We start from the raw sequence: 23,615 nt of genomic DNA on the forward strand, positions 1-23,615 counted from the left end.
TATCAGTTTGCCTTGTTGTTCTTGAAATATAGAATTCATCTGAAACAGCATTTGCAGTCCTAGGTGCTCGTTTTTATTACTAACAATAAAAAGACCGTTGAGACTAGTCGCTCACCTTCTGCAAGTTAACTCAGTAACCTGACCATCCCACCCATTCCTTCCTAATTATTTTTACCCTGCAGCATGTTTGGCATATAAGATAAAATCCAAACGTATTCCACATGGATAATGAAAGACTTTGCTCATCATTCCACATTTATAATGAAGGACTTTACTCATCATTCCATATGTATAATAAAGGACTTTTCTCATCATTCCACATGTATAATAAGGACTTTACTCATCATTCCACGTGTATAATGATTGACTTTACTCATCATTCCACATGTATAATGAAGGACTTTACTCATCATTCCACATGTATAATGAAGGACTTTACTCATCATTCCACATGTATAATGAAGGACTTTACTCATCATTCCTCATGTATAATGAAGGACATTGCTCATCATTCCACATGTATAATGAAGGACTTTACTCATCATTCCACGTGTATAATGAAGGTTTTTACTCATCATTCCACATGTATAATCAAGGACTTTACTCATCATTCCTCATATATAATGAAGGACATTGCTCATCATTCCACATGTATAATGAAGGACTTTACTCATCATTCCACGTGTATAATGAAGGTTTTTACTCATCATTCCACATGTATAATGAAGGACTTTACTCATCATTCCTCATGTATAATGAAAGACTTTGCTCATCATTCCACATTTATAATGAAGGACTTTACTCATCATTCCATATGTATAATAAAGGACTTTTCTCATCATTCCACATGTATAATAAGGACTTTACTCATCATTCCACGTGTATAATGATTGACTTTACTCATCATTCCACATGTATAATGAAGGAATTTACTCATCATTCCACATGTATAATGAAGGACTTTACTCATCATTCCACATGTATAATGAAGGACTTTACTCATCATTCCTCATGTATAATGAAGGACATTGCTCATCATTCCACATGTATAATGAAGGACTTTACTCATCATTCCACGTGTATAATGAAGGTTTTTACTCATCATTCCACATGTATAATGAAGGACTTTACTCATCATTCCTCATGTATAATGAAGGACATTGCTCATCATTCCACATGTATAATGAAGGACTTTACTCATCATTCCACGTGTATAATGAAGGTTTTTACTCATCATTCCACATGTATAATGAAGGACTTTACTCATCATTCCACATGTATAATGAAGGACTTTACTCATTATTCCACATGTATAATGAAGGACTTTACTCATCATTCCACATGTATAATGAAGGACGTTACTCATCATTCCACATGTATAATGAAGGACGTTATTCATCATTCCACGTGTATAATGAATGTCTTTACTCATCATTCCACATGTATAATGAAGGACTTTACTCATTATTCCACATGTATATTGATGGACTTTACTCATCATTCCACATGTATAATGAAGGACGTTACTCATCATTCCACATGTATAATGAAGGACGTTATTCATCATTCCACGTGTATAATGAAGGACTTTACTCATCATTCCACATGTATAATGATGGACTTTACTCATCATTCCACATGTATAATGAAGGACTTTACTCATCATTCCACGAGTATAATAAAGGACTTTACTCATCATTCCTCATGCATAATGAAAGACTATGCTCATCATTCCACATGTATAATGAAGGACTTTACTCATCATTCCACATGTATAATGATGGACTTTACCCATTGTTCCACATATATAATGAAGGACTTTACTCATCATTCCACGAGTATAATAAAGGACTTTACTCATCATTCCTCATGCATAATGAAAGACTATGCTCATCATTCCACATGTATGATGAAGTCCTTTACTCCTCATTCCACATGTATAATGAAGGACTTTACTCATCATTCTACATGTATAATGAAGGACTTTACTCATCATTCTACATGTATAATGAAGGACTTTACTCATCATTACACGTGTATAATAAAGGACTCTACTCATCATTCTACATGTATAATGAAGGACTTTACTCATCATTCTACATGTATAATGAAGGACTTTACTCATCATTACACGTGTATAATAAAGGACTCTACTCATCATTCCACATGTATAATGAAGGACTTTGATCATCGTTCCACATGTATAATGAAAGACTTTGCTCATCATCCCATGTGTATAATAAAGGACTTTACTCATCATTCCACATACATTGAAATCTCATCATTGGTTATTGCCTGCTCCGGTCCAGGTTAAATAATGACTATAAATTAGGAATTAGTTTAGCTTATTCCCTGCGTGACAAAAGGAAGTAGTAGAAAAGCAACAAATTATGCGCAAAAGACATTGATATGTAATACTTAAAGATGCAGCCAGAGTGTGCGATTGTGCAAATCATACAAGGTTTGTACTCGCACATTTAGAGAAGAGTGATGCACGAGAACTCCCGCAAATTAGTTGAAAGTCCTGTACATGAACAGGTGCTAGGCGAATTGTACAAATTTAATTTAAATATTCTTATTGTGACATGTTTTTAGGTAGGCTACTGTTAACACATCTGCCGCCCGGTTCTTCAAGCAAGACATGAATACTTGTTGTTAAACTAAATTTGATTTACATATTGTACCCTCGAATAAGCATTATGACCTAGTTGGAACCTTCCATGAAATGTGTTTTACAAATGCGTGTTTAATATTCGGGCTACCTAGTAAACAACACATGTTTGATTCTCACCATGTTTCACTTTTTTTCTTTTGGCAAATACTGGCTGGTGATAGTGATGATGACAACATTTATTTTTTTTGTTATGAAGTATATTGGATTATTGGAGCTAGGAAATTGTCAATGCAGATACCTGTGAGTGATTTTTAGTCTCAAAATGGTGTCAAATAGGATTCAGCTGAACATGTTTGATACACACAAAAAAGAAGGCATGTGGGTCAATCCCTTTCCAGAGGTATTTCAGAATGAAATGTTGAAAGGGCATAATGCTGAGCATATTTAAAATGCAGTTTAAAGTTAGAATGCAATTTTCCTTTTTTGTATCAATCAGTTTAGCCCTGGAAATCATATGCTACAAAACAAATCATATATCCATATCAGGATTAATAAGATAAACTGTATAAACAATGATGGAAAAATGAAATTAATAAGTAAAGATATTTATCGGAATACCTCTGTTATGCAGGTTATGGCACTGATGGAATAAAATTCATAATACAGCGTTATGGAACAGACAAGAAATCTGGCGTTATACGCTGTAAACTACTGATTCAACAAAGGAAGTTTATGTTAGTGAAAAATCCTATTTGGAGCAGACGTATCCAAAATATAATATATGTGAGCTCAGGAAAATTGCAAATAACATGTAGTAAGATCAGTTCCCCAACATCCTCATGGTGGCAAAGCTAGCTATGCATATGCCCTTCAGAAGGAAGCACAGAAAAATATTCAAACACAGATGAAGAACATATTATGCTCAGGAATAATTAAAACATTAATATTTCTACCATTAGAGGTGACATCTTTCAAAGATTTTTATTTCAGCTGAGCTCTAAAAATGGAGCAGGAACTAAGAGAGACAGATATTGAAGTGTTATGTAAATACTGAGCAATGACCATTTCCTGCTCCTCCAAAATCTTCTTTACTCTCCCCTTCTGTCAGTGACGTGACAAAGGATGAGGGCCCCGAGTGGCCGAGTGGTCTAAAGCGCTCTTCGTTACGGATCACTGCCATCTCACCTCTGTCTGCGGCGGTTCGAGTCTAAGATTCAGCCAATGTGGGCATGTGAGAAAGCTTGCCAGTAGCTTCTCGTGGGTCGGTGGTTCTTTCCGGGGTTTTCCGGGTTCTTCCTCCACCATTAATACTGGCCGCCATGTATAGCCTATCGTGCTGAAAAATGGCGTTAACCCCACAACAACAACAACAACAAAGGATGAAGTCCCCCTCAAGACAAAATCCTGGAGCATTTCTCCGTAAATTTTACACATGAAACAAATTTGGATTTTCTTTTTTTTATGCTGAGATACTTAACCAGTAAATGAAGGTGCTGACGAAATAAATAAAATTAGCACAGAATCAATAATTAGAACAAGGTGTTGTCAATAGTTTTCCTTCTTCACTAAAAAAAAATACAAGTACCTGTGACCACAGCATCTGAAGGAAGTACAATGAGATAGATTTTGTTGCCCATGCCGATATTTGTTCTAGATGAGACTTTTTTGCACGAGGAAATTTTATTATTTCTTCTGTTTCGAGGATAACATTGCAATGTCTTTCACATTTAAGTAAGTCATGAAATTGGTAATAATGTTTTCAAAGCATTCATGCCATGCGAAACAAAGGCCTGGTGGCTAAAATGAGTTAAATGGAGCCGCCATTAAATAGCCTAAAATGTCGAATAAAACTCACTGACAAACAACAGGTAGTCTGTTTGAAAGTTGTTTTGTTTCCTTATAATGGATTAGAATTGCATATAAAGATAAGATATCTATATCTCTATCTATATTCTGAATACCAGAAATACAACCAGTATGTCAACATACATACAGGGGTGTCACCTAGTTTCCAAAGATGGAAAGACTGTCAATTTCATATGTGTATCGATATGTATCGTGTCATAGTCTGTATACCGTGAATCGTATTGATACGCAGCACAGGTGTATCATTTCAACCCTAATTCTAAGTTACCTATTTGTGGTTCTGAAAATAATAAATAACCAAGCAAAATTAAACCTTGACTTCTAAAACATGTCCAGAAAGTTCAAGTTACGATCTGTCATCAATGTTTTAATTTTTTCTTCTCTTTTATCTATTCGTTAATTCTTTGGAAAGTTGAAATATATATTAATTATACTTCTTGCTCTAATGAAATACCATGTAATTGTAAGTAATATAAGAGCAATGCATGGTTTGAAATTGTTAATTTTGAACAAGCAAATTCAATGCTCTAGATCAACATCATGTACTTCAAGTTTTCTTTGATCCCCTACCAACATTTTCAAGTAAAAAATATTATAAAGATATTCCCATAAACAGTTATGTCCATATGTTTACGTTTTATTCTTAAACTCACTGTTTACGAAATAACATTAGCAATTTATTAGTGAATTATAAAGTGTTTGTAAATGATATATTTTACAATAGACAGTCAAAATGGGGCATTATTATTATTATTATTACAACTAGGTGAAGAAGTTTCGAAAAACAAAAGTCCAGAAGAAGCAAAAGTTGGTCGAGACGCTCTGGCCAAAGCACTTTATGAGAGAATGTTCCAGTGGATCGTTAGACAGATTAACATGGACCTACATCCTCCAGCAGATAGGTACTAGTCTGTCTGCTGTCTGTCTGCCTGTCTGTCTCTTGTAAACCAAGAAAAACCCTGACTTAAATCCCAGTATTTCTCATAGATCTATCGATGAGTTAATCTTAAAGTACAGATATTTGTTGATGGACTATCTCACTCTCTCTATCTCTGTATAACGTGTACATCAATAAACGCTCTCCATTCTATTAGAATAGGTCACGTGGTAGTGGTCATATTATCTGAATGGTAGATGTACATTCATGTGTTCATTGTTAAATGTTTGAAGGGGTGGAGACTGCCAGAACATCGGAATCCTGGATATTGCTGGATTTGAAAAGCTGGCCATCAACAGTTTTGAGCAGCTTTGCATTAACACCGTAAATGAACGTCTGCAGAACTTCATGAATGCAAAAGTATTCAAGACAGAACTAAGCATTTACAAAGACGAAGGAATTGATGTGGAAGAAATTACCTTCAAAAACAACGACACATTGATCGAGTTCTTAATCAAGGTCAGTTATTTCAATTTCAGGTTTTCTTCAGAGTATAAAAAGGATAAATAAACATATACTTATATTTCGTAAGTTTTGACAGCCAAACATACAGTACATTAAGAGGAAAAGACAGGTAATGGAGGTGTTGGCCATTCCATTATAGGCCTTATTTGTTTTGGGTTTTTTTTCAAGTCTCCAGTCCAATTTACCCCTTATAGTCTCTATTTTCAGCTAGACAAGCATCACTTGTACCCAAGGTTACAGTGTAAGGGCCGAAACTGTTTACTCCACATACCCACACTGGGGCCAAAACCCTTTTCCGTTACACCACACACTCACATCGGGGCTAAAACCCTTTTCCGTTTACCCCACATACCCACAACGGGGTCAAAACCCTTTTCCTTCCACCCACTGGCTCAGGCTGTAAACAACACCAATTTTGGGAAAACAATGGATGACAAAAGAAAGACGGGCAACACCAACAACTCCAATTTCACCACTCATTTTGTCAGATAGGTTGTGCTACAAATCTAGCTAATTACTTGTATTCCCAGAGTAAGAACAAAATCTTTGGTAATTTTATGATATCATATATTTTCTCTTAAGCTTCGTCCTGCACACTGGTCTTAAAATGAGTAGAATGCTTTAATACACCTTTAGTATAATATTTTGGTGGCATTTGGTGTCGTTTTTTAACGGCAGACCTATGTTGGTCTATTTAAGCCAGACTCGTAATAAATGTTACGGTGTTTCGCCTCACACCTGTTGCTTGTTCCTAGCTACATTCAAGCAAATCACTATAGCATATGCATCCCAAACTCTAATATAAACGTGTGGCATACTATCCTATTATAGATTATGCTGCATACAGCCAGATGGCCATAAGAAGAACTGAGAAATAAGTTTGCCTGTTTTGGTAAAACAAAAACATACGACTGGCTGCGCATAATCGTGTATTGTTTCCAATACAACGCTGAGAGCTACGGCATGAACAGACATGCTGGATATGTGTAAAGGGTGTCAAAACAATGCACCATATTTGCATATGATGCGAAAACCATATGGTGCAAGAGCTGAACTATGCAGATAAAAGGATGAAAAATGATAATTTTTTAAAAAGCTCATCATTGAAACGCAAGCATTATTTTAACTGAGCAAACTGCAGTCTCTACACAAGTCTAGAAGCCAGCAACAAAGGAAATGCGGAAGGAGGTGACGTGAAATATACTACTATTATAGCCAAGAACCTGGTTGATAACCGGCACTATGTGGAGAGAGACGATACCATTATTGGTTTACCTAGAGAACATTAATGGCCACATGCAGTTACTATCATAGAATTCAAAGTTCTTTGAGCACCAACAAATATTTATAAATGCTGTCAGAAAAAAGGAGCAATTAATATTAGCCTATGGGCACGAGCTGTGGCCCTGTTGACACACGTGCGCCAATGATTGTCATGGTAGCAAAATATGCATTCATGCTAGGCACAGCAATTTCGCTTGCTTACTTGGCTCCGCATGATCTCAGCACATGCAGGCGCAAATCGTCAAGCGTTCTTGAACCAGATGAAACACCGGCAATGGTGAGAATAGTGGCATATCCATGATTGCCCTACTCGGTTGGACTTATTATTATCACAGGAGAGAATTGGCTCTCCTTCAGTTAGACATTTATTCATCTCACTCAATGGTTAACGTTACTTCCTCAGTTAAAGCTACCCCGCCTACCGCCAGTCTGCGCTGCGCTTCGCTCACTTGGGCTCGCTCCTCTTCGCTCCGGTTGGCGGTAGCGGGTCCGTTACCTTCGTCCGTTCGTTTCCTTCCTCATTCCTCTACTTCGTCTTACAATATGATAAGTTTGCCACTTCTACCTAAAAAATCCCGTCCCGCCTGTTAAAGCGCCATCAAAATTAATCGGCGGTAAGCGGGAAGGGTAGGTAAAAGTGTCATACTTATCATATTGCGTTTATATAAACGTATAAAAATAGCATATTCGTCATTATAAAATAATCCTTTGATTTCGTTGATGTTGAAGCATAGCAATGTTTTTTTATAGCTTTCATATTGTTTCCATCAGCAGACAAAGATGGTCAGTCTTTTCATCCTTCTGCTGCTAATTTCCTCAAACTTACAGGTGAAACTGGCAATAAAGATAGGATGATAGCGTCACCCATCACAAATCTAATATGTCGTCTTCACGTAAATGCTAGCCGCACCTCCAACAGCCGTGAAACATGCAAGGATAGTTTTGACAGCATGAACTACCTGTATAACCGATCAGTACTTTTTTTATAAACAGAACGCCAATAAAGTACTTAGTTGCAAATATTTTTAACCAAAAGGAATCATTTAAACCATTCTTCACAGAAGGAAAGCCACATACATGAAGAAGAGCCAGACATTGCGTTCCCCAAAATGCTAATCTACATTTCAGTTTGTAATTAGGTGTAAATGTAAAACTAGTGGCTTCTTATTGTGCATGATTACTCTTGTCCGGCATCTTGTTATTGTTTATTGTTATTTCCTTTTTTACCTGATGCTTAATCTGTTTTAATCAAAAGAACAGTCGTCTACCATCGTTGTGATGTTGCCACATGTATTCTATAATAATAGTGGCTACCCAGGTCAGAGCAGGTTTTTGTTTTGAAACGTTATTTCAGAATATGTGTAGACTTTTGTTTCTCGAGGATGTGAGTTACTGTTCTCTTGCAAGAACATTATTAACAACGCGGAAAACAGAGGCAGCCATCTCGTCAATTAACATGATGACGCATGCACTAACACTCTGTACAGCTGGAATTAGAACATCAGGTAAACCAGGCGAGACAACAAGGCGCTGACAGTCAGTTCCCGAAGGCTCATTGCATGTACATGTATTGAACTGGAATTTATCCGCTGTTTTAGGATCTCTTTTTCCAATCTGAATTGCCGTAGTTCCCTTTTGAAGTAGTTACATATATGTCCCCACACATCCCCCATCCCTACCCACAGTTTTAAAAGCATTAATTGTATCGATAATGTTGAACCAACCAGGATTCTAGGAAAACCGTCGCAGAACCACATAAATTTTGAAAGCAGATATGGTCTGCTCAAGCGAAACAGATTCATCTAGGAATCAGTAAGCGTTATGATCATGGCTCTTTTGTCGCTGCTAAGCATGCTAGATAGAGCTCCGTAGCGACATGCTTTCATGGTGATACTGGCTGGTATTGCCATATTAGGCTGCTTATGTTAAACTGCTCCACGGAAGAAAAAATGAGTTGCCTTATCGTTATGAAATTATTTTTATATGTCTTAGAGTAATTTGATCACAGGTGATTTGCATCCTGTGTGACAAGCGCGAAGCTGCATAAAGAGCCGTGGCAGTAACCCAGGCATAATGTCACCATCGAATATTGCAGTCTAGTTTAAAAATGACGTGCTTGACATTATACAACAATTGCTGTCTTACTGGCAGCTTTCTAAGCCCTTGCCAATTGTCTGCTAAGAATGCACATTAGCGACATTGGTGGCTTGGATTTAGAGGATGCGGATAATGCCAGTATTATTTCTTCACTGCCCCTTTGGACATGGAATAGAAGACTCAAAACAAATATATTGCATCACCCAGATGCAACCCAAAGGTACACTTTGACATATCCGCACCTACGAACTTGAATGCCGGAGTATGACATGGATGTATTGCGTCGCTGACCTTGGTCATGGAGAGTTTGATTTTCGTTGCAAGTACTAAACTTCTTCTTTTTTGCTTCTGATTCAAATAGGAGGATGTAAACAAAATATGCCGTGATTACATACTTAAGGATTTACAGGTCGCCTAGGTTGATCATGATCAAGGCGAACTATGAGACTAGATTAATATACAAAGTACCCAATTGTAGATGCACGCTTTAAGCAGAACTTCAGTGACATTGACACTGCTAGCTGCTAGTACGTCTCATATCTTGAAAGGATGCTAGCACTGAACAACATCGAAGGCATTCTGACTCTTATAGGCCATCACTGGAATAATAAACATATGAAGATTAATTTACTGTTGGTGGTGTATTCTGTTTAAGCTTTATCGCATTCAGGAATGCGTTCTAAATGTTGAGCTTCGTGAAAATGAAATTAGATCACCGTAGGTGCTATGATTTCTACAGCCTGTGTTATTTCTTTAAGAGCCCGGGAGCGGTACTCTGCCGCCCTGTTCGTTCGGTGACAGATCAGCAGTCGATGCTATGATTGACTCAATGACTGTCCAGCATTATGCAATGTTTTACGTGCCAAGCGAGCAAGATGAGCCTTGAAAAAATGAATTTCGTCCAGGAAAACACCGGGAAAAGACTTGGAATTTTATTTGAAATGTGTGGGAACCCAAAGTTTGGCAAGACCCATGCTGGTAATAATGTGCTTTTTTTCAGATCCAGATCCATTTGTGCCGCAGGATTCAGCTACAGAAAATGAGCACACGTGTTCTTTTCAGCTGTCTCTCAATAAGGCAGTAGCACATTTGATGCTTGAGATTATAACGTTCATGTCACCAAAAATGTCAATGGCTGCCAGTGTGACCCAAAAGACTTGTTTTGGGTGGCTAAATAGAACGCGCTGTATCAAATATACCCCTGTCAACTGCGCATTATTCTATGACCTGCCTTTTAGCTTGCAATGACGTACACCAAGCCGATGTCCTTATACTGATTGCTGTTTCCAACTGGTACAAAGAGGACTAGCGGCTTACGACCAAGTAATAAACAATTATTGATGATGGCCCTGCTATGATGTACATCCGGAACCGTGGGAGGGGTATTTAAGGTAGTCAATGCTCCTTCGGGTTAATTCTTGCCCAGAGTTGAAGGACAATGCATTTAGGTTGCTTTCTGAGCAAAATATTCGTGTTTGGTGGAGAGAGCATATCTACCACCTGTGGCTAGTTATCTATGAGCGCCTGTTTAGCAGCCAATATACACATGCGCTCGTCGCAGTAATGGAGAGTGGTTAAGGCGCCTGCCCTATATAATAAAGTTAAGTGGAAATTGCAATGCTCATCAGGGAAAAGCCAGTTCTGGCAATACATGGTGCTTGCGTACTCTGCCGCCCTGTTCGGTAGGTGTCATATCAGCAGTGTATGACTCAATGACTGTCCAGCGTGATGCAGTCTTTTACACGCCAGGTGAGCAAGAGGAGACTAAACAAGAGACTAATTCATTCTGGTCAAGAAAGCAACAGATAATCCAATGCTTATTTATCAACTAGCGAACGGGGACCACAGGGCGCCAATGAGAGGGTCTGTTCGGGAGGAACTGCCTATTTGTCCCCCTGACACACAGATTTCCACATCCTGTTTGAGCAGGTGCTTGGCAGGCCTTGTGGTTCAAGAAGCCAGTAAATTTGTCCCATCCTGAGAAATCTATATTTGTGTTTGAGTTTTGATAGGCTTTTTGACTTTAACTTGTAATATCCCATCTTACTGTCTATCGCTCCAAAGCGTGGCCGTTTTGTACTTGAATTTGGGTTGCCCAAAATGGATCTCTTTCAACATGACTTACTTAAGCACCATTTTTACAATGGGCAACGAGACGCACTTTGCCTTTTTTTTTACTATGGCCGGTTTGTACGGCGTGACAGCGTCAAGCGCAAAAAAGCTGTAAAAGTAGGTACGCAGTCCTATAAACTGTATAATCGGCGTTCCGTTCACTCGTCTTTAAATTTCTCGAAATAACGTTCGTTTGCATCTCTGCAGCATATGTGCAACTTTGGGCAACCAATCATGCTTTACTAGTGCAATAATTCAGCTGTGTGAGCGTAAACAGCTGGCATTTCGATGTAAATCACCATCCATTTTGGTGCATAGCAGGTTTGCCTTACTGCCTTATGTGTGGCTTGATCACGTTCTAAGAAAACCAGTACATCTTGACTTGGCATTGCTCCAGTATATCCTTGCCTTTGTTAATGGATTTGTTGAGCTTTAGGTTTGTCAGTTGATGGCCATCACAATGCTATTAGATATGTTTCCACAGTTCAATGTTGGGACGTGTATGTAACAGCGCAGCTGTTCCTCCTCACCTTTAGGGTGCACTAGTTTTAGTCTGTTTTTGTTCCTTAGATGTTTACCCGAAGACGCTGTTGTTACGAACCTAAAAGAACCCGACCATAAAAGGTGTTTCCTCTTTAGTCTTTAGCTTGATGATCTGTGTACATGCTTGAATGCCAGCACCATGTACATAGTAGCTAACTTCAGGCGAAGTTCTTCATATAACTGGATGTTTATGTAGTCAGCCATGTACCTTAAAGTTTCCTTTTTACACAGATTGGTAGCCATCTTAGATTATCCCTAATTTGCTTAACAGGGTTTTGGTCCCCGTACCGTAAGCTGTGGATACAAGTACTGCTGATCTAGCTCCAAGTGAGATAAAAATAATTGGAGGCTCAGGTAACAAATAGGGCTTAAACTAGAATGGCCCACACTTCCATTACCTATCTGCTAGAGATAATCTGATTATAAATATTTAGTAACGTTTCTCAATGGCCTCATATTGAAAGCTTATCAGCAAATCATTCTGTTTAATACAGATTATGGTGCAGTAAACTATACTGTGAAGTGCAAGGAGATTTTTTTTACCAATTGATAGTGTACATAAAGTGTTCTAAGGTTATGATGACTGTATTGATCAATTAGGGCTTTTTCAGGTCGGCTTTGAGAAGGCGAATGCTAAACTTTAGCACATACAGTCTCTATGTATTCAGTGGTTGTTTATTAAAAAGTGTTTAGTTAGTCACTGATGCAATTATCTGAGTATTAAAATTATCAGATCAGGTCATTATTAACATACTTTTAAAACGTTTTCAGCAGCCGAACAATATTCTTTCCACCCTGGATGAGCAGTCTAGACTTCAATATGGAACAGACGAGTCTTTTGTTAGTCTATTGAATACAAGATGTGGGCGCTCTGAGTTCTACACACAATCGAAATCGAATCAACCAGAATTTACAATCAAGCACTTTGCTGGACAGGTCATTCTTCTCTTCAAATATATTTTTCTTAACTCCTTTATGTGTTCGAGATATCATAAAACATGTTTATATTGTCAACAGACGAAATGTTCTTGAGACACATCTGGCTCACTATAGTTGTTCTTAAAAGTGTATGCTATTGTTCCTTACCTTCCATATCTTAGTATATATTTAAAGAATAAATATTCTGTGCAAGCCATAAAGATTTACAAAGTCTGCTATCTTTGCAACAGATGTGAAAATATATCTAAGGTTTTAAAACTTTAGTGGAAAAGACTTTCCATTTTCTTGAAGTTGTTTTATCTTTATATGCTACGTTTTGTACATTCTATACGATATCTAACGACTATAAGTGAAATATCTTAAAGTATGAGGTATCATTAGAATCAGACCTTTATCATTTTCCCTGTCTTAAACTGTAATAGATCTAGCTTACTCATTCCTTATTCAGAGAGAACAGCCAATGTTGAACCTCTTACTGTTTTAAAACCTAAAAGGTGATCAAACCTCAAATAACCTACCTATATTAGATGTATGTAAAACTAACATGAAATATTCGCTTTGTCATTTTAAGGTCCTTTACACGGCTATTGGGTTCATCGAAAAGAACCGAGATTTGCTAAACAAAGAACTGAAAGAGTGTATGAAGAAAAGTTCAGATGAATTCATTAGTGATCTTTTCACTGTTAAAAAAGGTCCCACAGGAACGATCTCAGAGTAAGTATATAGTTAGGTAATACAATCATGGACGTAGTACACAAACCCTCAAATAATCAGGGGGAGAAACTCTGATCAAACTGTATCTTAACAATTCTGACTCCAATCTTTAAGTCAGTTCCACTCCATCTGTACCCATTTTTATTTAATATTTGGCCGGTGAAATGATAATGTGCACATTGCATCCAATTTGGTGGTTACTGAAGTAAATGTGCTAATTCTAGGTGAGATCGTTATGCTGCTATCATTCTCTGTGGCATGTATTCTTGTTGTAAACAGCATATGGACGAACACAAAGCACAGATTGTTCGTTGTTCTATTTGATAACAGTGTTGTTGACATTGTGTTTTATTTCCAGAACATTGAAAACATACCAAATAAACTGAATAATTGATGATATGGATATTAATTATTGATTTTATTGAGATCATTATAAGGTTGTTATTAACACATGCTATCGAAATTGTGTATTGCAGCTATTTAAATTGTGAATAATTTTCGAATTTATTCTGCGCATAATTAAAATAAAAAATGTACATATTTTGAACAATTCACCTCTAATGATTTGTATTTTTCATAGATATGCATGAGGATATTTTAATGTTCTTCAAGAAAGTGTATCATCTGTTGGGTTTATCCTGATCTGACCTTTTCAGTCATAACAAAATAAAACTCAGCAATTGTGCATTCTAAACTACATCGATAGATACACGTCTACGAAAGATCATTCTTAGACTTTTGTATGATGTGTCAACCATGTTTATTTGTGTGTGTGTGTGCCCAAGGGTGTAGGGGCATGAAGAGTTTTCGACGTTGCAAGGCTTACAAAATCACTTTACCCAGTTTTATCAATACCTTTCGTCGTGCAATAAGATATATATACACAATTATTCACAATAGATATGGACATGTACTTCATTGTGACAAAGGGTGATATGGCTGACATTTCACTTCAGGTGTAGTAAAACTCGAAATTGTATTCAGCGTTAGCTGCTGTAGAAAACAAACATCAAATATTAAAAATGCGTTTTCACCCATTTTAAGGTAATAATCGAAACGTTGCCACTCAGATGTTGAAAATGTCTCCTCTGTGTATGTCATGACCTAGTTTGGGTTTAATGTCACTGGTTTAATTTCAAGGGAAATCTCAAGTCTTTCTTTTGTGTTAATGCACTATACAGGGCTTCATAGAAGTCGCTTCATCAGTTTTATTCAGAAACTAAAAAAGAGAAATAAAAAGCAGATACAATACAAACATAATATAACTTTGAATATTTAAAAAAGAAAACGTATAGATAAAATGTACATTAGTGGAAGACGAATGTTGTTATTGTTTTTGGGTTAAATGCTAATTCTAAGCGGAAGATAGGTTATACATGATGTCTAGTATAACTGGTGGATAAAGAACCAGGGAAAAACCGGTACGAACCACCAACTGACGTGATGCTGCTGGCAAGCTTTCTCACATGCCCACATTGGCCGAGCCCACCACTCAAACCAGCATGGACAGAGGGGAGAAGGCAACAATAGTAAAGGCGAGCGATTTAATCATTTTGACCACCTCCAGCCCCATCCAAAGTCAAATGTAATTGCATATAGGATTGCTTTATAAAGAGCTGAATCATGCTATTCTGCATTCTTTGTGATATAAACATATCAGTTATTAAATAAAGCAGCTTGCACAGTGCTTTTGGGAGTTATGTGTTATGTCATTCGGCTGCTGACTCGAGCAAAACACCTCTTAATGACGTTATATCATATATGAATAACAAACCAGTATCAATTGTTTGTCATTTTATCCAGAACCGTCTACAACTATCGACAGTCAAGACGAGTGCAGCATGGCGTCAGAGTTTTGCCTACAGGCAGCAACCAAAACCAACGGACCTCTGATCTTCGTCGAACCATGAAAAGCATGTACGTATGATCTAGCAGGCATTGCTATTTTTTTAATATTATTTTTGTCATTTCAATTTTGATATCATTCAGGCATTGTTTTATAGTTTATATTACCATAACATTATTTTTTTAAAAAAATATTTGTTAAATAGGATATTCTAGCAAATATACTAACAAACGGAAGGTTTTGTCCAGATGATTGGTTCATAGCCATCGATTATCAATTATCAAACAAACATCTTCATATTCTTCTGTTGCACAAGTCATTTTTCATTTGTTCACTTTTCCTATCTAAAATACTTTCATTCGTGTTTTGCCGTTTTGTATTTATGAGTTTTTTTGAGACATGAAACATAAGCTCATCAAGGTGTTTTCTTAGAGATATATATTTTGTATTAAAGTGCATAAATGTGTTACATTTGTAGTACATTTCATCTCATAATTTCACTTTATCGATGAGAAGTACTTCCAATATAATTTGAATAAGAGTTATGCCATACGATGACCAAATTCGTGTAGCAAAGTAACATAATCTACTTGCAAATATTTAAAAGCACCCTTGTAATGACTAGACAGAGGAAACCGCAACCGATTGCTGGCGTTATTTCACACTCCCCGTTCTTAAGCTCCGTGTTTGCCAGTTCCATTGTTTGTCTAACAGAATTAATTATGATCAACAAATTGAATAATAAAGAGATGCATTATGGGCCATATTTAATTTCAGTAATATTTATCTTTCTTCAAATTTTTCAAGTGTAGTTATTTTTCATATCTCATATTTACAGAACAAAACCTCTTGAGATCCAATATTACATTACATAATGAATAATCGAATAAAAGTGTTTCATTTAAACTAGCACTGGACAGCTATATGCAGTCAGTGTATGCTGGTATGCAAATCTCAGCAACGGTAAAAGCAAGCAAAAGCCGATAAGAGAAATGATGTACTGGATGAACGTTAAATGAAGAATCATAATAATTCAAAGACCATTTGATTTCAAACAACTAAAAAACTAACGTTACTTAAGCTTTACAAAATGGCAAGGATGTGTGCAGTTTTTATATATAAAAAATTGTTTGTAATAACTGTCGTATTTAGTTACACTTCATTACATTCCTGCATATTCCTATTTTAGCATTCAAGAGGGAAGGTCAGGCCAGCAAGGAATGCAAGCAACAGCTGCTTCAAAAGAACCCAAAACTGTTGTGTCCTTCTTCAAGGTAAAAGATCAACCCATTAATTTCACTATATTACAAATTATGTCTTCATAAATGGAAACTGGAAAAAAGTAAACATATACTGTGCTAGTTTAGATGTAGTAAAATTTAGCAGCAATAGAAAGTACTCAAAATTTTCAGCGTATTTGTCATGGGCTTCTAATTTACATGAAGCTTTCCTAGAGTCAGGTCCTTCAAGTTCCTATGTGGTTTCAATTGCTTTAGAATTACGATGATGGTGTTTCTTATTATTTTTATTTCTTCATACGTTGATCCTACTAGTTTTTGCTGCATTTAAAACATGCAATTTCCAGAAGTTTAATGTTTATCTGAGATTAATTAATGCTGTTTGCATTTAATTTCAAGGTAGTGAGAAAGTCAATTTCATTTGTTTTATTAATGACGCAAAATTACAAGATTTCTCATAGTTCCAGCACAACGCGAGCTGTCGCAGTATTGTCCATAATAAATAAATAACAAATTAGAAAATATGTTTTGTAAAACGAATGACTAAAACAAAAACAAAAACGTCTACACGAGAACAAATACTTTTAGTATCTCAGATCTTGATAAAGCTATATTTGGATACAGGTGACTTGATTTCGTTGCATTGTTATGTAGATTCTGGTGTTTCAATTTTACGGAAAATGTTGGATAAACTGTTTAAAATCATTTTCATATTGAGATCCAATATTTAACATAACATTCTAAACCGAAATGGATTCATTCAGTTTCTGGCCTTTTCATGCTACTGATGCTATCAGAAGGGTTTAGAAGTGACGCAGTGGTTTCAGGCAGGCTGCATATTAACAAATTAACCCCTGGAGCTTTTTGCCATTTTTGCATGAAAATCGAGTAGGAAACACATTTTGAAAGCTATTTCTAAATAGACTCGAAAACACCAAATCCCCGGTCATCTTTCAATAATATACTGCCTAGTTGTGTTAGAAACATCATTTTTCGTTGGTTATTTGACTCGCGCATGAGCAGAAGGGCAATAGTTGGACTTTTCTTTTTTAAACGGAGCCATTATTTTTGTATGGAGACCACTCTTTATTCCAAATGCCCATCTTATCCTACTTTTTGCAAATGCTCATTTGTCTGCTTTTAGTTTAAATCGGTCTGCCTTACATCTGACACCAACAAGTCTAAAATCCGGACACAAAATGGGATTCCGACCACGGGCGAATTTTGCGTAAAAAATTGTCGGGTCCAAAAAAATGAGGTTTTTCTATCTGTATTTTGTAGTACAACTAGATATTCCAGCTTATCTGGTATCATTGTAGAGCTACATCTGTCTACCTATATATAATAACACCCACCTTAGTGTATCATGCATGACCATGACACTACAGAGCTCGGCAGTAGGCTACTACCTCCTGCCCCGTAAAGTCGTCGCTAGGGGTTAGTGTGTTAACAAAACAGTCTGAGAACCAATGTCAAATAGATCTGCTGTTGTTGTTACTTTACTCTTCTGTCTATAAAGAAGACTAAATATACCTGTTTCACCATGAGATATGAAGGACTTCTCACTTGAATTACAAGAACTCCAAACTGACATCACACGAATTCGTTTTGTAACATCATGATTATAACATAAACAAGTCTACATGGTTTTTGCCAAAGATTAAGTTTCGTTTGTACATATATATTTATATATAGTTAGATAGAATATAGATTGTAACTGAAAGTGAGCATCTAAGGACTAAATATTTTTCCTATTTGAATGGTAAAGGATCAGTATTTACAATGATGTAGACGACATAACCTTGTCACACTTTCCATATTATTTTTTTTAAATATTGTCATGTCCAAAAAGTTTAAATAATCCCGTTATTTTGTCGCTTGTTAACTTGAAGATTTGAAACAAACAATTTGTTGTGTGATGTTTTAAAATACTCTCATTTACGACAACGTAGTGTCCCATTGTCACTATTTCAACTCAACTCTAAAGCGGAAAGTGTGACTTTGTATTGCTACATTTACTTTGTCATCTATGCTGTTGGTTGCATTCAGATTGGAAACCTTATGTCTTAAATGTTTTGAGAAGTCACAGCCTTATGTCTTAAATGTTTTCAGAAGTCACTGTTGGAACTTTTAAATAAGATCGAACATGCGGAACAACTATTTGTCAGGTAAGATGTAGTTCCTCATTAGTAAATGACACAATAATTCATTATAATTCGTGCCTTTGTAAATTATTTTTGGTTTAATTTTCTTTCAAGGGTACTGTATTTTACTTCATGAACATTATCTTTTGTATCTAGAAGCATTATAAAATGGGTTTAGTATAAAAGTAAATTTTCTTACTTCATTTTATGAGTCACAAATTGTTGATTCCTTTTTTATATCCACTGACACCCCACCCCTCCGCATATTATATATATTTAGGAAAGTATGAATCTTGTAATCCTAAATAAAGAATTAAATGACCAGTTCGAATTGCTGATATAAATTATATTTATACTCAGCTGATTTTAATCTTGACCACTTGCATCCCGATAATATCGAATAAAATGAGTGATGTGTGTTAAGAACTGGTTATGCATTGTATTTCAGTGAGTATGAATGATGTGTATTAAATAGAATGGTTATGCAATGTATTTCAGTGAGTATGAATGATGTGTATTAAATAGAATGGTTATGCAATGTATTTCAGTGAGTATGAATGATGCGTATTAAATAGAATGGTTATGCAATGTATTTCAGTGAGTATGAATGATGTGTATTAAATAGAATGGTTATGCAATGTATTTCAGTGAGTATGAATGATGCGTTTTAAATAAAATGGTTATGCAATGTATTTCAGTGAGTATGAATGATGTGTATTAAATAGAATGGTTATGCAATGTATTTCAGTGAGTATGAATGATGCGTATTAAATAGAATGGTTATGCAATGTATTTCAGTGAGTATGAATGATGCGTATTAAATAGAATGGTTATGGAATGTATTTCAGTGAGTATGAATGATGCGTATTAAATAGAATGGTTATGGAATGTATTTCAGTGAGTATGAATAATGCATATTAAACAGTATCGTTGTGGTAAGTATTTTAATGAGTCCTTCATGTAAACAAAACTACATAGACAAATTTATTAGACCAAAATTCAAACTGCTATCAGGAAGTGATATTATATCTAGTTTCCTGCAATGTATTCATTTTGGATAAACTGTTTAAGATCATTTTCATATTGAGATCCAATATTTAAAATAAACTTGTAATTTTTGCCCACACATTGGACACTGTGCCCACTTAAGAAATTTGATACTCTGTCTAAAGAAGAAGTGATTGAACGTATCAAGAAATTATCAGATATCAGTTACTGCCCATGTACCAAAATCCTGTAATGGTGATAATGATCAATACCTTATTATTATTATTATTATTACTATTTATATTATTATTATTGATATTACTATTTTTATAGTTATTATCATTATTACTATTATCGATATTATTTGTATTGATATTATTATTATTATTATTATTTATATTATTTTTTATATTACTATTGCTATTATTATTATTGATATTATTTTAGATATTATTATTACAATTGATATTATATTTATTATTATTATTATTATTATTGATATTTGTATTGTTGTTATTGTTATTTGTAATAGTTTATTATTATTATTATTATTATTATTATTATTATTATTATTATTATTATTGTTGTTGTTGTTATTGTTATTATTATTATTAATATTATTATTATTATTATTGTGGTAGTAGTAGTAGTGTTGATACTCATGATGAGATTTCTCCACGTGCAATTAAGTATATCGTCTTAACTGACAGATGCTTGAAACCAAATGTTTACCTGCGCCCCGAAGAATTTACAGACTATGTTGTGACAGATCAACTCAGATATAATGGTGTGTCTGAGATTGCCAAAATACGGAAGGCAGGCTTCATGCACAGAAAAACATACACTGACTTCATCAAAAGGTACAGTTTTTAAATTGTAAACATCCCATTAATATACATATAGATTTAAACTACACAGGATAATTACATTGAAAAGAGTGACAGTTTTATGTGAGGTGTGATGGATTCAAAAATGATGGACACATGTTGAAAAGTAATTGTGATTAAAAAGAACAACTGAAATATTGCAATGATTTCTAAGTTTTTAATGGAGAATACTTTATCCTGAGCGATCTTCACCCTCTCATTATATGCATTTAATCATTAAAGGTGTCAACATAATGGAACCGTATAGTCACTATTACAATGTACCTTGTATGGCATGTAATGGAATATAAGTGTAGTCTCTTACCATATGAATCTCACTGACCTTCATTTGATTGTTGCATATGATTTACGTTGATTGCAATTGCGATTCCATCAGGAGAAACAGAGAGACAGAGGTGATACAACTAATTATGTATTAATATACAGTGTTTGTTGGACCAATTATGCATTCTAATGTGCATCACTCAGATGTTGCACACAGGTGCTACAAATAATTATGTATCAATATACAGTGTTTGTTGGACCAATTATGCATTCTAATGTGCATCACTCACAGATGTTGCACACAGAGTGATGTGTTCTGTCTGATGAAAATTTGGATGTGTGATGTTTTGAAGTATGATATTCAATTATTAAGTTTCTAAAGCAGTTACCTGAATAATTCTATAAATAGATCCTTTCCGTCATCTTTGTTACCTTAATGATTCTATAAACTGATCCTTTCCGTCATCTTTGTTACCTGAATAATTCTATAAACTGATCCTTTCCGTCATCTTTGTTACCTGAATGATTCTATAAACTGATCCTTTCCGTCATCTTTGTTACCTGAATAATTCTATAAACTGATCCTTTCCGTCATCTTTGTTACCTGAATAATTCTATAAACTGATCCTTTCCGTCATCTTTGTTACCTGAATGATTCTATAAATATATCCTTTCCGTCATCTTTGTTACCTGAATGATTCTATAAACTGATCCTTTCCGTCATCTTTGTTACCTGAATGATTCTCTAAACTGATCCTTTCCGTCATCTTTGTTACCTGAATGATTCTATAAACTGATCCTTTCCGTCATCTTTGTTACCTGAATGATTCTATAAACTGATCCTTTCCGTCATCTTTGTTACCTGAATGATTCTATAAACTGATCCTTTCCGTCATCTTTGTTACCTGAATGATTCTATAAATATATCCTTTCCGTCATCTTTGTTACCTGAATGATTCTCTAAACTGATCCTTTCCGTCATCTTTGTTACCTGAATGATTCTCTAAACTGATCCTTTCCGTCATCTTTGTTACCTGAATGATTCTCTAAACTGATCCTTTCCGTCATCTTTGTTACCTGAATGATTCTCTAAACTGATCCTTTCCGTCATCTTTGTTACCTGAATGATTCTCTAAACTGATCCTTTCCGTCATCTTTGTTACCTGAATGATTCTCTAAACTGATCCTTTCCGTCATCTTTGTTACCTGAATGATTCTCTAAACTGATCCTTTCCGTCATCTTTGTTACCTGAATGATTCTATAAATATATCCTTTCCGTCATCTTTGTTACCTGAATGATTCTCTAAACTGATCCTTTCCGTCATCTTTGTTACCTGAATGATTCTCTAAACTGATCCTTTCCGTCATCTTTGTTACCTGAATGATTCTCTAAACTGATCCTTTCCGTCATCTTTGTTACCTGAATGATTCTCTAAACTGATCATTTCCGTCATCTTTGTTACCTGAATGATTCTCTAAACTGATCCTTTCCGTCATCTTTGTTACCTGAATGATTCTCTAAACTGATCCTTTCCGTCATCTTTGTTACCTGAATGATTCTATAAATAGATCCTTTCCATCATCTTTGCTATTTTCTAGATTAAATTATTATTCTGTAAACACTCTGCATTGGAACAAGTGTGGCATGCTATCAAAGATTGTTAATGGCCTTACCTATACTATCTCTAACTGCTATTTAATCATCGTGTACATCGTGGACATCGTGATCGTGGAGATCGGGGGCCATTTCATTAATACTTTTCCTTAGCTTTTATGCTCTTGATCGTCCTGTTTAGGTATATATATATATATTTATATATATATATATATATATATATATATATATATATATATATATATATATATATATATATATATATATATATATATATGGGTGCATTGTGAATTAAAGCATATCCTATTGAAATTAGAAGTTTATATTTACACTGTAAACTCAATTTCATGTTTCATAATTACATTACAGACAAACAAAGGGTATTTAGATTTCAGGTTTTACTGTTTACATTTATATTGCGCTTCTTCCTTCTTCCTTCTTCCAATATTAATGAAATCAATTAATTTGAAATTTCATTTGAGTTAGACCTTCAGGAAGGATTCCAAGTTTAACTGATGCATATACCATTGTATTATTCTTTTATATAATATTTACCGCTTTTGATGTTAAATACTCTAAATGTTCTGATAAATAAAATATTCTTCATATTAATAACATTATTATTATTATTGTTGTTGTTGTTATTATTGTTATTATTATTATTATTATTTTAAAGAGACAAAAATCCGATTACACTGGACTCAGTGTACCGTCAAAAATGTACATTATCACACATTTTCGAGGACAATGATATTATCCAGGTTGTGACATCTTGCATATTTTCATGAGTTGTCCTTAGTTGTGGCTGAGCTATATTATATTTATTCTGCGAATAAAATAAATAAAGCCATTGTGTCTGGCACATTAAACAAATAATATCACTTTCATGCCGCCTTTACTGTTTAATTTGGCATTTTTCTGCACAATTAGTTAAACCAATCGATTTTAAGCAAGGCTAATTAACTGCACGGGCCCAATTTTTTCAGTCGAAAGCACCCGTTTACTTGAGAAAAAAAAACAGGGCCTGACTGACTAGTTTGAATGGAAGCTTTTGTGCCAATA

At 35.2% G+C, this 23,615-nt stretch overlaps 1 protein-coding gene across 1 annotated transcript in view; it reads left to right on the forward strand.

Moving 5' to 3' along the window:
- LOC149792383 (uncharacterized) overlaps positions 1–23,615 on the forward strand; it is a 76,166-nt gene that overhangs the window by 17,783 nt on the left and 34,768 nt on the right. The window contains exons 9-16 of the mRNA XM_089970968.1: positions 5,247–5,382; positions 5,651–5,876; positions 12,690–12,854; positions 13,429–13,571; positions 15,375–15,488; positions 16,607–16,691; positions 18,768–18,823; positions 20,497–20,646. Coding sequence (XP_089827094.1) covers positions 5,247–5,382; positions 5,651–5,876; positions 12,690–12,854; positions 13,429–13,571; positions 15,375–15,488; positions 16,607–16,691; positions 18,768–18,823; positions 20,497–20,646 — 1,075 coding nt within the window. The remainder of the gene's footprint in view (positions 1–5,246; positions 5,383–5,650; positions 5,877–12,689; positions 12,855–13,428; positions 13,572–15,374; positions 15,489–16,606; positions 16,692–18,767; positions 18,824–20,496; positions 20,647–23,615) is intronic.

This window comes from Sinohyriopsis cumingii, chromosome 9 (assembly GCF_028554795.1).
Source record: "Sinohyriopsis cumingii isolate HCF-2022 chromosome 9, ASM2855479v2, whole genome shotgun sequence".
Taxonomy (NCBI): domain Eukaryota; kingdom Metazoa; phylum Mollusca; class Bivalvia; order Unionida; family Unionidae; genus Sinohyriopsis; species Sinohyriopsis cumingii.